The sequence below is a fragment of the Prionailurus viverrinus genome, chromosome A2, assembly GCF_022837055.1.
Source record: "Prionailurus viverrinus isolate Anna chromosome A2, UM_Priviv_1.0, whole genome shotgun sequence".
In the NCBI taxonomy this organism is placed as follows: domain Eukaryota; kingdom Metazoa; phylum Chordata; class Mammalia; order Carnivora; family Felidae; genus Prionailurus; species Prionailurus viverrinus.
Genome location: NC_062562.1, coordinates 82,388,141 through 82,403,169, shown reverse-complemented (window position 1 = coordinate 82,403,169; position 15,029 = coordinate 82,388,141). Strand labels below are relative to the sequence as shown.

At 34.8% G+C, this 15,029-nt stretch overlaps 1 protein-coding gene and 1 long non-coding RNA gene across 9 annotated transcripts in view; one reads left to right on the top strand and one right to left on the bottom strand.

Annotated features, from left to right (window-relative positions):
• The window catches only part of PTPN12 (protein tyrosine phosphatase non-receptor type 12), a 104,106-nt gene that overhangs the window by 10,989 nt on the left and 78,088 nt on the right, over positions 1–15,029 (bottom strand). For both annotated transcript variants that reach the window (XM_047834847.1, XM_047834858.1), the window contains one exon: positions 7,507–7,592. In XM_047834847.1, the coding sequence (XP_047690803.1) occupies positions 7,507–7,592 (86 nt within the window). The remainder of the gene's footprint in view (positions 1–7,506; positions 7,593–15,029) is intronic.
• Positions 1–15,029, top strand: part of LOC125152700 (uncharacterized) — a 154,116-nt gene that overhangs the window by 70,578 nt on the left and 68,509 nt on the right. For 5 of the 7 annotated variants that reach the window (XR_007147284.1, XR_007147280.1, XR_007147285.1 and 2 more), the window contains exon 4: positions 5,775–5,887. The exons of 1 other annotated variant lie outside the window; for it this stretch is intronic. This is a non-coding gene — a long non-coding RNA (uncharacterized LOC125152700). The remainder of the gene's footprint in view (positions 1–5,774; positions 5,888–15,029) is intronic. One more of the 7 variants, XR_007147282.1, reaches the window with a different exon arrangement.

Below are 15,029 nucleotides of genomic sequence, written 5' to 3'. Positions count from 1 at the left end.
AGAATGCTCATCCTTTCATGAATAAAAAATTATAAACTGTCAAAATTTAATGTTTAGTGAGGCAATATAATACTGTTTACAAATACAAGAATTTTAATGAAAAACAGGTCTCCTCCCACAGCCCTTCAGTTACCCAGAGACATCAACTTTCAGCCTTTTTAACAGCTGCTTCTAAGATTCACCTCCATTATTTCAAAATATTTCAAAATTCATAAATTATCTTTTTTCCATAAATTGTTATTTCTTGATCTATTTCACACATTCTCCATTATCTTCCTGCTAGGTATCTTTTCTATCTTCCCAATACTGTTACAACTTTTAGCTAGTTCAATCTTATCAATATCGATATCATTCTTATCCATGACACTATGATTTCCTATGTTTTCCTATACAACCTCTTATTTTTCTCTAATAATTGCCGTATGTTTCTGATGGCTCAGTTCTCTATGCATCATCAATAATTTAGCCCTTCTTTTTTCTTCCACATTTATACACCTCTTCTCAGTTGGTCATGAAACACACTATAGGTAATTATCAATACCACACGCGTCCCTCTTAGGCTTTTAGGTCCTTGGTGCTCGAGCTCCAGTGTGTACCACTGACTACCTAGGCCCCACAGAGCTGACGTTCTCTCCAGTAGGACTCTCCTATTTTCCAGGTCCCATACATAAGGTACACTTCCTTGTTTTGGTGGTTATATCCTGCAATTTCTTAAGAACTACATATGGGAGGCAAATTTCTTGAGGCTTTTTATATTTGAGTATTATATTTTCAAGGTTATTGATTTTTTGAAAATATACATAATTTTAGATTAGAAATAATTTTCCTTCACAATTATGTAATTCTGATTCCTGCTCCTTTGAATGTGAACTGTGTTTTTTCCCTCTCTTGGAGCTTTTAGGTTCTTTTTTGTTCTTGAGGTTCTACAGTTTCACCATGGAACTTTCAGAATCCATTGTATTATAATTTTTTTTATCTACCAGATTGGAAACTTTCTTTTTAAGTTTATTTATTTGTTTTGAGATAGTGCGCGCACATAAGCGGGGGAGGAGCAGAGAAAATCACAATCAGTGCAGAGCCCCATACGGGGCTCAAACTCACAAACCATGAGATCGTGACCTGAGCTGAAATCAAGAGTCGAAGGTGGGGTCCCTGGGTGGCTCAGTCAGTTAAGTGTCCAACTCTTGATTTCAGCTCAGGTTCGTGAGTTCGAGCTCCACACTGTCAGTGAGGAGCCTGCTTGGGATTCTTTCTGTCTCAAAATAAGTAAGTAAAAACTTTAAAAAAATAAAAATTCACGTTCTTTAATACTGGAAATGTATCTTACTATCTTTTTTCTACTTTGTGTTATCTCTATTTCATCTAGGTTCCTTTTTTTCCTGCTTATTTAGGTCTATCTTTCATGTTAGAGATGTTGTCAAATGCCTGATCATCCTGGTTCTGTTCTTAAAGAATGGAGTATTATAAATGACTGGAAGATCTATACACATTATGTAAGAGGGAGGTCTTGAAGCTTGTGGCTTAGAGGTCATGTGGACTGAGTACAGCCTTTGCAACAATATTGGTGGGCCACAACGAGTAAAGTGTACATTTCATCTCTTGAGCTAGTTTTCAAAAGGGAGGTTCTCCCACCAGCAATCTGGGAGCAAAGGACCTGGAGGATGTGACCATTCAGCATAACAAATTCCTGTTTTCAGTAAGGCACTACAACACCACCATCAGTTGGATCTGATGTCCTTGAATCCAAAGACCCCCCCTGGTTCAGCCACTCCAGAGTAAATCCTTCCTGTGTGTCCAAATGTGAGAGAGGCAGTCATTTGCTCAATTTGATGTAAGGAATCTGGGGTTCTAAATACTCTTAATAGAAACACTCAAGTCTCCTTGTTTTTAGTCCCATCCTACACACTAGTCTTAAGGGGGACCTCCAATTTCTGAGGTTTTCTGAGAGTTCTTTGGAGAATCATGTTGATTCTTGTGGGCTTCCCCCACCTACAGGAAAGCAAGTTTTAGCTTTCCCTGTTCTGTTAGTCCCTTTACATTGGTTGATAAGCTTTCTACTTTCCACAGTTCTATAATCATCCTTCTGCTGCCATCCCTCTCCAATTTTGTTTTCAAAATCTTCATACATTTTTATGTTCCTTCACAATAATTTTAGGAAGTTTAGGGAGGGACCAGAGTTAAATGTGTTCAAAAAGCCTTATTTAACCAATAATCTTGTTAAGTACTTTTGGAAACAGTGTGCAGGATGTTGAAAATACACAATAAACACATTCTTAGCTCATATTTTTAAAAAGCTTTACTGAGGTAGAGTTGATACAAAAAACTATACATATTTCATGTATAAAATCTGATGAGTTTGGACATATGCATATACCCATGATACCATCACCACAGTCAAGGTAATAAACATATATCATCACCTCCAAAAGTTTCCTTGTGTCCCTTTGTGGGTTTTTGTGGCTACTCAAATTTGATTGGTAATTACACTAACAGATTTCTTCCTTATCCTTCTTTGATTTAAGGTTGGTTGGAACAAGGCTTAAAACACTTAAATAGCACTTTCATGTACACAAAAATTGGAAGCCCAACCACAAAAATATATATGCTACAAATGGATTTTCCACTATAGTAACCAACACTCATGTTTTTACTAGATATTCTGATATATGACTTACATAATTCTTATTGTAAATACTGGTTTTAATATCCTCTGTTTTGAGGAAGGCATAGATTTCACTTCTCAAAAACAAAGCAAACCATTCAGGACCTACCACATGCGAGGCATTATACCAGTACCAGAAGAGGACAGAACAATGAACACAACGGTTCAGAAAAACAGTGAAAAATAAAACTAAAAAGGTAGATTGAAGCTATACTGTGAAGGCTCAGAACTTCACACTAAGACATTTGGACTTTATAATAATAATAGATTATATTTAATTTGTTTGACCAAGTCTTAAAATGAGTGACTCTATAATTTGTTATGTTACATAAAATCAGAAAATTACTTTTCTTACAGTAATTTAGGCTGGATTCCATATGGGGTGGAAACAGTAAGGGAGTGAAGAAAATGACTACCAAAAAATTAGAACAGAACACTTTCAAAACAAAAACTTTCACTACTCTCTTTTTTTAGGGAGGTAATACCATATAATGAAGAAAACATTACTGTACTAGAAGATAGGAGACTTGTGTTCTTGGTTGAACTCAGCTAGCCTATTCACATCAGTTCCTTTGGAAAACAGCTATTAATATCCCTGTGATCAAGATTACTGTAAAAGTCACTGTGTTCATGACATCACTTACCACTCTGACATATCACTGACTATCTACAGAATGAATAGAGAATACATGGCAATCTAAACAAGGAAGATGAGAAAACATAAATATAGGTGTTGTATCAATGCTAATGATTACTTTTGATATAATGATTAACTTAATAAAAAAAGGTTTTTTTGATGTCTTTATTTTTGACAGAGAGACAGAGAGAGTGCTAGCAGGGGAGGGGCAGAGAGAGACAAGAGACACAGAATCCAAACCAGGCTCCAGGCTCTAAGCTGTCAGCACAGAGCTTGAGGCAGGGCTCGAACTCACCAACCTTGAGATCATGACCTGAAGCGAAGTCGGACTCTTAACTGACTGAGCCCCCAGGCACCCCAATATAATGGTTACTTTATATTCTATATAGCTTAAACTTTGGAATTGAGAAAGATGTTCTACTTGTGTTTATCCTTTATTTGTTGGTTTTATTATATATTCTGACCCCTATCGATAACTTTTTAAAATTATGCCTGAGATCAAAAGTATTTCTAAAGTGAAAAGAAATAACACAAGAATTAGAGAACTATAGTAAGCATGCATATTTTTGCATTTTGACAAAATCTACCCTTATTTATCTTAAAGAATGCAAATTGGGAATGAATAATTCAATTAGAACTTTAAAATTTTAATCAAATAAATCACTTTTGTCCTTTATTATTATTCCTATTATATTCCCTTCTACAAGTTTGTCAAACATTATTTTTTTGGTCAAACATTATATTTTGTTTCAATAATTTGACTTTCTGTATTTAATCACCTGAAGATTGCCTTGGTATTTGGTATAAGGATCTAAATATATTTTTCTTCAGATGATTAGTAATATTATATTATGACTTTTCCTTCTCCCTATTTAGTATATATTAATTCCTAACAAGATCTATTCCCTAGTTGTTGATTCAACTCCATTAACTAGTATATTTTTATACCACTGACAGACTATCTTAACTATTACAGTTTTCTAGTTTTTAAAAGAGTTGGTCCTTGCTTATCACTATTTTCATCCAAAGTTTTCTATGTTATTTCTCTTTGCTCATCCAAGTTAACATTATATTGTCAAGTTCAGAAAAGATCCGGTTAGTATTTTAGTGAAAATTGCATCAAATATGAAAATAAATGATATTTTAAGTATTACTGCGAAAGCTCAATTACATTTAACTTTTCCAATCAAGAACACTTAATTTTTTTTCAATAATACAAATGAAAATAATTCTACCTGAGGTTCTACTTTCTACATAAGGTTATTTCCAGATATTTAGTATTTTGAAAGGGACCTCTTTTAATCACTTCTTATTTGGCTGACCTATAGGACCATTTCCTACTTTTATTCAATCACTTTGCTCCTTTCTTAAAAATTAGCCACTTCAAGGCAATACATTTGTTTAATATACTTGTTAAAAAAAGAATCAACAAAAGGAAAATAGCATTTCAAAAAAGAGCCAAAGACTTTTTTTTTAACAGAAGAAAACAGTGCAGAAGAACAACAACTGTTTTGTGAAATACAGGTTTCTCCATCACCTACTTTTTCCAGTGTTCTTGGTCACCAAAATCCTCACCAAAAAACCACATTCTTTGCTAGATGAGGGTTCCCCAAATCAGGTAACTTCAAAAGCCTCCAATGAGTAGACCTTAACCCCTGTTTTGACCCCACAAATGCCCTCACCTATTCAGGATATTCTAAGAGCCACAGATGTCTGAAAGTCTATTCATTCTCCCAGGCAACCCTCAAAGAGGTTGATATTCATGTATTTCTGACAGATACGAAATTCCTTCACGGCTTGTAGAATGCCACTGTTTTCCTGGTTTTACCCTTGGTGGTTTTCCTTTTCTACAGCTTTCTTTTAGTCTGCTCCTCACAAATTATGGTGCTTATCAGGGTTCTCTCCTTGGTACTTTGTTATATTATATCTACAATATGAAAGACTTTATTTCTGTGCAAGTCTTCCAAATACAAAACCCTCAATAAATCTTTACCTCTCGCCTCGATAACAAAATGTCTGAAACAACCACATTCCATATTCCTTCCAATTCTAATCCCACTTAAAACTGAATTGAGAGGCATTAGAAGAAAGCATCAAGTATACTGTCACTGTCTCTGAAATATTAAATAAAGAAAATTTTACTATGGCACACACCCATTTGTGTCTCTGTAGTAAACCTGTTGACAATTTATAGAAACAGCTAACAAGGTACACTTACAGAGTGCTGGAGTTAGTGAAAATAGAAAATGAAATCTGTTCAAAATCTACAATACTCTTTAAGTATGTATAAACCAGAATTATATGACTGATTAAATCTAATACAACAAACATAAGCCTTCCTCTCTAGATCTTTCTCTAAGAACATGTACTCTAAACAACCAATTCATTTATTTGCTTTCTGTAGCCATACTGAAAAAGAAAGTATACCATTATTACTTTTTAATCAGTCTTACACTGTTGTGATTTTATTTTCAGTTAACAATTTACACTAGTTCTAAAACTCATCTCAACCTGGAACTCACAGGGTATGCCTTTGTGGAACATAAGGAAATTCTGCCATTTGACTCTACTGCATGTATAAGAAAAAGGTAACTTCACATATCCCTAAATAAAATCCTGTCTTAAGCTGAATGAACACTGTTCTATTAATACTCATTTGCTACTTCTTTATTATCCTTTTTGTTTATTAAAGAATAACAGGAGTCAAACTTTCAAAAAGACTTAAAATGCACAACATTCTATTCATTTTTTCCCTTCAAAATTAGGAAGATATTACCACTGTTTGTTGTTGGAAATAGAGGACTATGTACATCACAAATATCAGTGGACACTTTGAGAACCTCTACATTGGCTCAATCTCAAAAAAATTAAAAGATATTGGGGTAGCAAAAATGTTTCTTGATTTATTACCTTTATAGCTAGTACAGTTTGTTTTAGGATCCCAAAGAACTCATATGTGGGACAAAAAAGTTAGCTAACAGTTTATAGATTTTAACTAGATACCTTCCCAGGAGGCTAAGATTCCAATTTCAGTATAGATATCAAAGTGGAAATCAAACAAGAAACTACTACTGGGAAGTTTTGTTAGTGCACAGTTAACTACATCCTGAGCATTTAAATGCTGAGATTGTAAACCCACCTTCATAGGCTTTCTACTCTTCCACAGAGAAGCACATAACATAAAAGTATTCCAGAGACTACAGTAAGTATGATATCTTGCCTTAGTTATCAAGGAAAAGTGTATTCTTTTGTATTGAGGAATAATCTCATTAAGGTGTAGCAACTCAATGCCAAGACCAAACCCCAATTAACTTCAGTCAACTTCTATTCAACTTTTAAGGGAAAAAAAAAAATTTGATGAATCGTATATAAAAGAAGTTCTACTTTAAGGGAAGGCCAATTCATTTGGGCAGATATTTGCTCAAGACAAGACCCTATATAAGTCCTTGTAATAGTTAATAATTGTATAGTAATTGTAATGGGAAAATTAACATGTAATGGAAACCTAATAATGTGCCAAGTCCTATAGGTAGCATTTTCACATACTTTATTTCATTTCATTCCTAGGACACTACTTAAACAAAAACAAAATGAACCAAGGATTAAATAAGTGGCTTAATTAGAACTTCAAAGCTAATACATGGGTGAAAGGACTTGAAACTAAATCTTTCTGATTCTATATTCTTTCCATACTACCACATAACTCACCTAGCAGCTACCCTGAAAGAAAAAAAGAAATAAAAAAGGGTACAAGAATATCTTGACTTTATTATAAATGAGCTTGGTATGAAAGTAATAAAATCCAGACAGAAATAAGCTCATTTTGCTAGTAATGTTACTAAACATCCTCAAATAACTTTTTCAGTGTGCACACAATTTTTGACAATCATTATCACTTTTTCAGTCATTATGCAAAAGTGGACATCTTTTAGAAAATTTAAAATTGTAATTGTACCACATACCAAAACATGAACTACTGTCAGTTCAAGGGGGTGTTCACTGTTAATGTACAGTGTACTACTGAAATTTTATCTAAAGTGAAACAAAATTTTTAGTACACTAGTAACAAATCAAATACATATGCTATATCCTAAAAAAAAGAATGATAAAAGTTATAAAAACAACTTGGAAATATTCAGAATTTGTTATTTTAATTAAGAGTAAGTAAAAGAAAAATATCCTTTCAAAAAAACGTGACATACAATACCTGCGGGTCCTTGGTGGTTTTGGAGGAGGAGAATCTTGTTTGTCAGGATCCATGGAGCTGACCATATTTTCAGTGTTAATTTCATTCTGCCGAGAAAAAAAAAAGCTTCATTAAAGTTAGGAGAAAAATAATTTTCCTTTCTCATGTTTCACATAAGCTGTTTCTAATGTTTATTTTTGAAAGAGAGAGCAAGCGCAGGGGACAGGGGGAGCAGAGAATCTGAAGCAGGCTCCAAGCTGACAGCAGAGAGCCCAATGCAGGGCTCAAACCCACAAACCATTAGATTACGACCTGAGCAGAAATCAAGACACTTAAACCAACTGAGCCACCCAGGTGCCCCTCACATAAGCGGTTTCTTGGCTTTTGAATTTGTAAAACAATGACACTTTCCCAAAATGGGGTTTACATTCTCTATTATTTTAGCTGAAAGGGCCAAACTTCAATGAGAGATATTCATATCAAAAAAAGTCTAGGGGTGCCTTGCCGGCTCAGTTGGAAGAGTGTGTGGCTCTTGATCTTGGGGTCATGGGTTCAAGCCCCATGCTGGGTGTAGAGATTACTAAAAAAATAAACTTAAAAAAAAAAACAAAACACCACCACCACAATCTATTTCCAGTTACTGAAAACTCAATTGTGTACCATGGCATTTCAACACATTTCAAATGTTTCCATAAAGAAACATATTTCCCAAGAAAATAAAGATCAAAGAAGATTTTTTTTTCAGGCATCAATACTACTAGAAGCTTAACATGTGCAGAGAAGAAAAAAAAAAAGCCAGTAAAATAAGGCTTATATCTTCCACTTTTCCCAATCTTTTTCAAGATTCCTACTGCTACTTAGTACTTTTAAACAGGTCCCAGAATTCATTTTAATCAATCTTTGCCCTACCCTTTATCACCATGGAGTGCCCTTACTCCATAAGCATATATAACTATTATATCATTCTCTAACCAAATATACCCCAAAAAAGGCAGAGAGAGCCCATCCAGAGATATCCTTGTTCTCACTGGTCACAAGGACCAGTAATATTCATTAACATGGATGTTCCAGAGTCAGTAGTTATAAGAATCTTAGGTTGTGTTTAGGATTGTGAATAGAAGAGTTCTGAAATTATTATATAAAACACTGCCTTGAATTAGTTTCAGCCTCAAGGAAGTACTTCATTTTTATCCAGCTAGGCATATGTTAATGGGTCGGAAGACAAGAATGATTTTCATTGTTACCTACATCTCAGATTAATTTTAGAAAAAAAGCCATCTTTATATAAACTATGATTAAGGAACTCTGAAACTGTAATTGCCTTTTTTTTTAATCAAAATGTACTTTTACTGGGTTCATCATAGCACCTTTTTTGCCTTTATAACTGTTTCTTGCCAATGAGTTTTTTTGTTGTTTTTTTACTAAGTAGGCCTAACCAAGGAAAACAGAGATCTCCACTTTGCAACAATTTTTAGTGCACTGTGTCCTGATATATAATGAGATGTATCAGAAGAGTTTTATGCATCCTAACTCTGCATCTTACTCTGACCAAAACAACAATTACACCATGAGAATGGATGTTTTCATCCTTAAATTAAAGCCACCTACCATAACAAAGCATCTGTTGCAGGGATATCTGCTAAGGCAAAGTAGCCATATAATTTATTGTCCAAATCAGGGCTCGTTAAGAAAGAAAGTGGGGGCACTACTAATTATTACACCTAGACAAATATTAAAGATACCTGACATATTAATTCATATGCTTATAAACATACTCCCATAATAACATTCAATATTTTTGTATCAAAATCTGTAAATATTCACATTAAATAGGTTAAATAAAGGTTAAGGGGGAACCATATGAAACTGCTTCTAACCTACAAAACTCAGCAATTTTTTATAGTACAATGTGAAAGCCTCAAGTCATGCCAACTTAGATTTTGCTTCCAAATGGGTATAATACCAAACCAACACTCTCACTCTCTCTTCCCTTCTCCTTCCCCACAACTTCAGGTTTTCAGAGCATTTTGGATTTTGGAATAGCTCAATATGTGAAATGCACTGAAGAGTAAGCACTGCAGAGGATACAAAAATGTAAACAACATAGTACTTAACTCCAAGAAGTGTACAGTCTAGTAATAATCACCAAATTAAAAAGTAAAGGGGTAATCATAAAACCATAAAGTGATGAAATCAGAGAAAGGAGATGTTATATGAAGGTGTGGATATTAAGAATATAGTTGAGAAATATTAAGAAGTTGAGAATATTAAGGCAGTATGTTGAATGGCCTTAAAGGATAAGATATTGCTACACACAACAGAGTATGGAAGGGCATAGGTGGGAAGGGAACAAGAAGAGAAACAAAGGGCATCTGCAAGCAAATGACAACAAATATGATTAAGGAAAGAAAATGTCATGAAGAATTCCTCATTCTGAATAAATGAGAGAATGGTGGAGCCATTAATAGAAAGGGCCAAAAGAAGAAAAGTAACTTTGGGGGAGGTTAAGACTTTTGAACATGTTGAGTTTCATCTTAAGAAAGAAATGAATGTTGCCAATACAGAAATGCAACTCAAGAGAACCACTGCCTACACAGCATGAACAAATCCTCTCGGTTACTGTACTTCACAATAGGACAATGTTCTTGGATTCCTGTTTTACCTACAATAATGTTTGCTCTACTCCTATCTTCTGACACTCTTAACTACAGCTTTTGTACCCACATTTGTCCTAATGTAGACAGCTCTCTTAAGCTGCTTTTATTACCTGAAACAATCACCAACTTAGTGATTCCAACTTTAGAAATAAGGTAATCCATTGGTAATTAGGTTCTAGTGTATCCTTGTTTCAAGAAGAGCTAAAGTTATTATTTTTTACCTTTTTGACCACCTTCACCCATTTCACTGAAGTAATTTTGTGTCTTATATTTACTACATAACAGCCATGTGAAAGGCCACACAAAAAAAATCAGAAACTATCAAATAATTACAGATATATTATCAGCTGTAAAATCAAATATTAAAACAAGGGGATTTAAAAATAAAAGACATTATATTTGAGGAAAAGTTATTAAAAACTCAGTATCACATCTAAAATGTACACCACAACAGGGGCACCTGGGTGGCTCAGTCAGCTGAGCGTCCGACTTCAGGTCAGGTCATGATCTCATGGTTCGTGAGTTCGAGCCCCGTGTTGGGCTCTGGGCTGACAGCTCAGAGCCTGGAGCCTGCTTCAGATTCTGTGTCTCCTTTTCTCTCTGCCCCTCCCCTACTCAGGCTCTGTCTCTCCCTCTCTCTCAAAAATAAATAAACATATAAAAAAATTTTTTTAAATGTACAACACAACAGAAGGACCATAACACAAACTATTGCTATTACTCAATCATCCTAGAATTGAAAAACCTGGTGTAGATAACTGGTCTTTTATATACAAGATAAAAAAGCATGCAAGCATATCTTACAGATGTTTGCTTACTTATGTATTTCTAAATTCCAAATCAGTAGGCTACTCCATTCTAGAATGAATTTTCGCTTTGGATCTCTTACTCCGGAAAGTCATCTTAGTTGTAAATACCTCTAACAAATAACATTTTTAAATGTTTATTTATTTTTGAGAGAGAGACAGAACATGAGCAGGGGAGGGGCAGAGAGACGGAAACACAGAATCTGAAGCAGGCTCCAGGCTCTGAGCTGTCAGCACAGAGCCCGACACCGGGCTGGAACTCACGAACTGCAAGATCATGACCTGAGTGAAAGTCGGCTGCGTAACCTAATGAGCCACCCAGGCGCCCCACAAATATCATTTATTACAGAGTCTTATATTGTTGGTCAGCATTCCAACCAAAATTTCTATGAAAATAATTCTAGAACATACAATTTGAGAGTTTTTTGTTTTTTAACTTCGCCTCTAAATTGTCGGAGAAATAATAAACAGATTTATAAATGTTTCTCAGAGCACAGGTTCAGAGAGGTAAGGAAAATATTTCAAATCATTTTATTCAACCATACAGTTCTGAAATAATTTTCCCCGGTTTTTTACATTCCACGTTTTTTCTAAATGGCATTTATGGTTTCCAACCACATATAAACCTGCTATAAAAACAAGTCACCCAGATTCAACAATACCTAGAAAGCAAGATTTCTTAAGAGGACAAGATAAAAAAATTACAAAGAATGATAAGCTGTCTGTCTTTCTTCTATCCATTCCTCCTTCCACTTTTTAAATCCATTCACCCATTGAGTTATATAGTTAATATAGTATTAGTCACTACCTTTGGCAAAGTATTTTTTCTCACCAAATACAGCTTCCTCAGATTGGATTCTATAGAGAATGATTTTTCCTTTTTACAGAATAGAAATTGCCATCTTGCCCAAAAGGTAAATCCAGCAGTGGCCGTGTCAGCTTTAAAATGCAAGGACATAATCTAACATTTTAAGTTCAGTTAGCAAACATTTAGTGGGTGTCTCCTATGTATCAATCAATGCTATGAGAAAGTAGGTTTGAAATAACCATTAATCTGCTATTAGGTGATATTTCATCTCATCCCATACAATGTATGATCCTTCTTGTATTCCTTAGCTATTTATAAACTTCTGAGCCATTAGACAGAAACAATCTATAACAAAATTAAATCCTAGTGTGAAGTTCAGACTAATAAAATGAAAGTTTAATTTATGAAAGAAAACCTAAAAAAAAAATCAAGGTAATAAGAAAACAGAGATGAAAGAGCAATGCAATATTTACCACATATCAGTTTCTGGAGATTACTTAAATATACTTAAAAGCTTTAAATATATAACACTGAATATTGCATTAAAAAATATTTTTGAGCAAAAGCAACAACAACAACAACAAAAAACAAGTGGGACTACATCAAACTAAAAAGCTTCCACACAGCAAAGGAAACCATCAACAAAATGAAAAGGCAATCTATGAAATAAGAGAAAATATTTGCAAATCATATATTTGATAAGGTGTTGATATCCAGAATATATATGGAATTCACACAACTGAATAGCCAAAAAAAAAAAAAAAAAAAAACCTGATTATAAATGGCAGAGTACCTGAATAGACATTTCTTTAAAGACGACATACACATGGCCATCAGGAATATGTGAAAAAATACTCAACCATCACTAATCATTAGAAAAATGCAAATCAGAACCACAATGAGACTTCACACCTATTAGAATGGCTAGCATCAAAAAGACAGAAATAATAAGTGTTGGAGAGGATGTGGAGAAAAGGAAACCCTTGTGTATAGTTGGTGGGAATGTAAATTGATGCAGCCATTATGGAAACAATATGGAAGTTCCTAAAAAATTAAAAATAGAAATACCAAACAATCCAGTAATCCCATTTCTGGGTATTTATCCAAAGGAAGTGAAAACACAAACTCAAAAAGATATATGCACCCCCATGTTCACTGCAGCCTTATTTATGATAGTCAAGACATGAAAGCAACCCAAATGTCCATCGATGGAAGAATGGATAAAGAAAACGTGGTATATGCACATGATGGAGTATCATTTAGCCATAAAAAAGAAGGAACTCTTGCTATTTGCAACAACGTGGATGGATCTTGAGGGCATTATACTAAGTGAAATAAGTCAGAGAAAGACAAATACTATATAATCTCACTTATATGTGGAATCTAAAAACAAAAAACTGAATTCATATACAGAGAACAGATTGGTGCTTGCCAGAGGTGGGTGAAACGGGTAAAGGAAGTCAAATGGCCGAGGTCAAACTATGCAAACTGCCAATTGTAAAATTAAAAAGTCAGGGGATATAATGTACAGCATGGTGACTAAATAATACTATATTGCATATTTCAAAGTTTGAAAGAGAGTAAATCTTAAAAGTTCTCATCACAAGAAAAAAAATTGTACCTATGTATGGTAATGGATGTTAAACTAGACTTATTGTGGTGATCATTTCACAATATATACAAATATCAAATCACACTGAACACCTAAAACCAATATAATATTATATGCCAATTATATCTCAATAAAAAATTAAAATAAGAATTTTCTATACATTTAAAAAATGTAATAGAATATTTTTCACTTGTATATACTAAGGAAATGGTAGTCTAAAGCATCTATATTTCAGAAGTATCAAAACTTTAACTTTAAAATTAAATCTTGCATTTATAAAAACAAATATTTTCCCATTACAGTTTAAAGAAAAAAAAAAAGCATAGCCTATTTAGCTTTCTGAAGCATTAACTGAATCTCAATTTAAATATTATACATAGTAATATCTAAACATTCTATTCTGTATTAGAAAATATTTGACTATATTCAGTACAGATTATAACAGGCTTTAATTAAACCAAGGGGGAAAAAGAGATGGCCATGTATAAGGCCTAGTTGCACAATGATTCCTAGGTTAATACAGGAAATAAAAATGAGGCCACATACATTAATCTTAAAAATTTACATTATCATTTGGCTAATAAAGGAAATACTTAGCCCTAAAGCTCATGGATAATCCATATTGTCAAAATAAGCAATACTATATTATTTTAAGACATTGAGACCAGCATTTGGTAACAAATCTCTCATATGTAAAACCAAGAAATTTAAACAAATAGTCTGGGAAAGTGCCAAAAATAACGTGCAAAAGAAAAGGAAAATAAAGGTTATAAATTTTGCGCCTCATTTTACTTCAGTTATCGAGGCTAAGTTCAATTTATCATGTGATAGCTATGTTAGTTTCAGTGATAAAAACGTAAAGAAATTTTATTTAAAAAAATAGCACAATACCTTCAAGGACAAGGACATTATGTACATACAGCAAAAAAAAGACCTAATTAGAAAACAGAGGCAGACATGAGAAAACTATGAGAATACAGTATTTTTGTCAGGTCAAAAGTTTGAATATCCAATAAGATCTTTTAAAGCTAAAATGGGAAGATGGCGGCGTAGGAGGACGCTGGGCTCGCCGCGTCCTGCTGATCACTTAGATTCCACCCACACCTGCCTAAATAACCCAGAAAATCGCCAGAAGACTAGCAGAATGGATTCTCCAGAGCCAAGCGAAGACGAGAGGTCCACGGAAGAGGGCAGGGAGGGTAGGAAGGGCAGAGAGGAGGTGTGCGCTACACAGACTGGCAGGAGGGAGCCAAGGCAGCAGGGCGGCCCACCAGCCAAGCAGAGGCCCCGAGTCTGGTTTGCAAAAGCTGAGGGGCCGAACAGAGTGTGTTCTGACAGCGAGCGGGACTTAACATCTGGAAGGTTAAACAGCTCTGCTCGGAGAGCAGGAGGGCTGGAGGACAACGGGAGGGAGAGTTGTTGAGCCCCGGACAGAGCTCAGCTTGGCAGGGGAACAAAGGCGCTCGCCAGGTGCCATTCTCCTCGCCCATCCCCCAGCTAAAATCCCAAAGGGAACCAGTTCCCGTCACGGAACTTGCTTGCACAGCTCAAACACCCAAAGTTGTGCTTATGCGGAGCCACCCCTCCAGCGGGTCTGAATCACTCCCAGTGCCGCAGGGCGCCTCCCGAAGCGGATCTCCGAAGGAAAAGCAAGCAGAGCC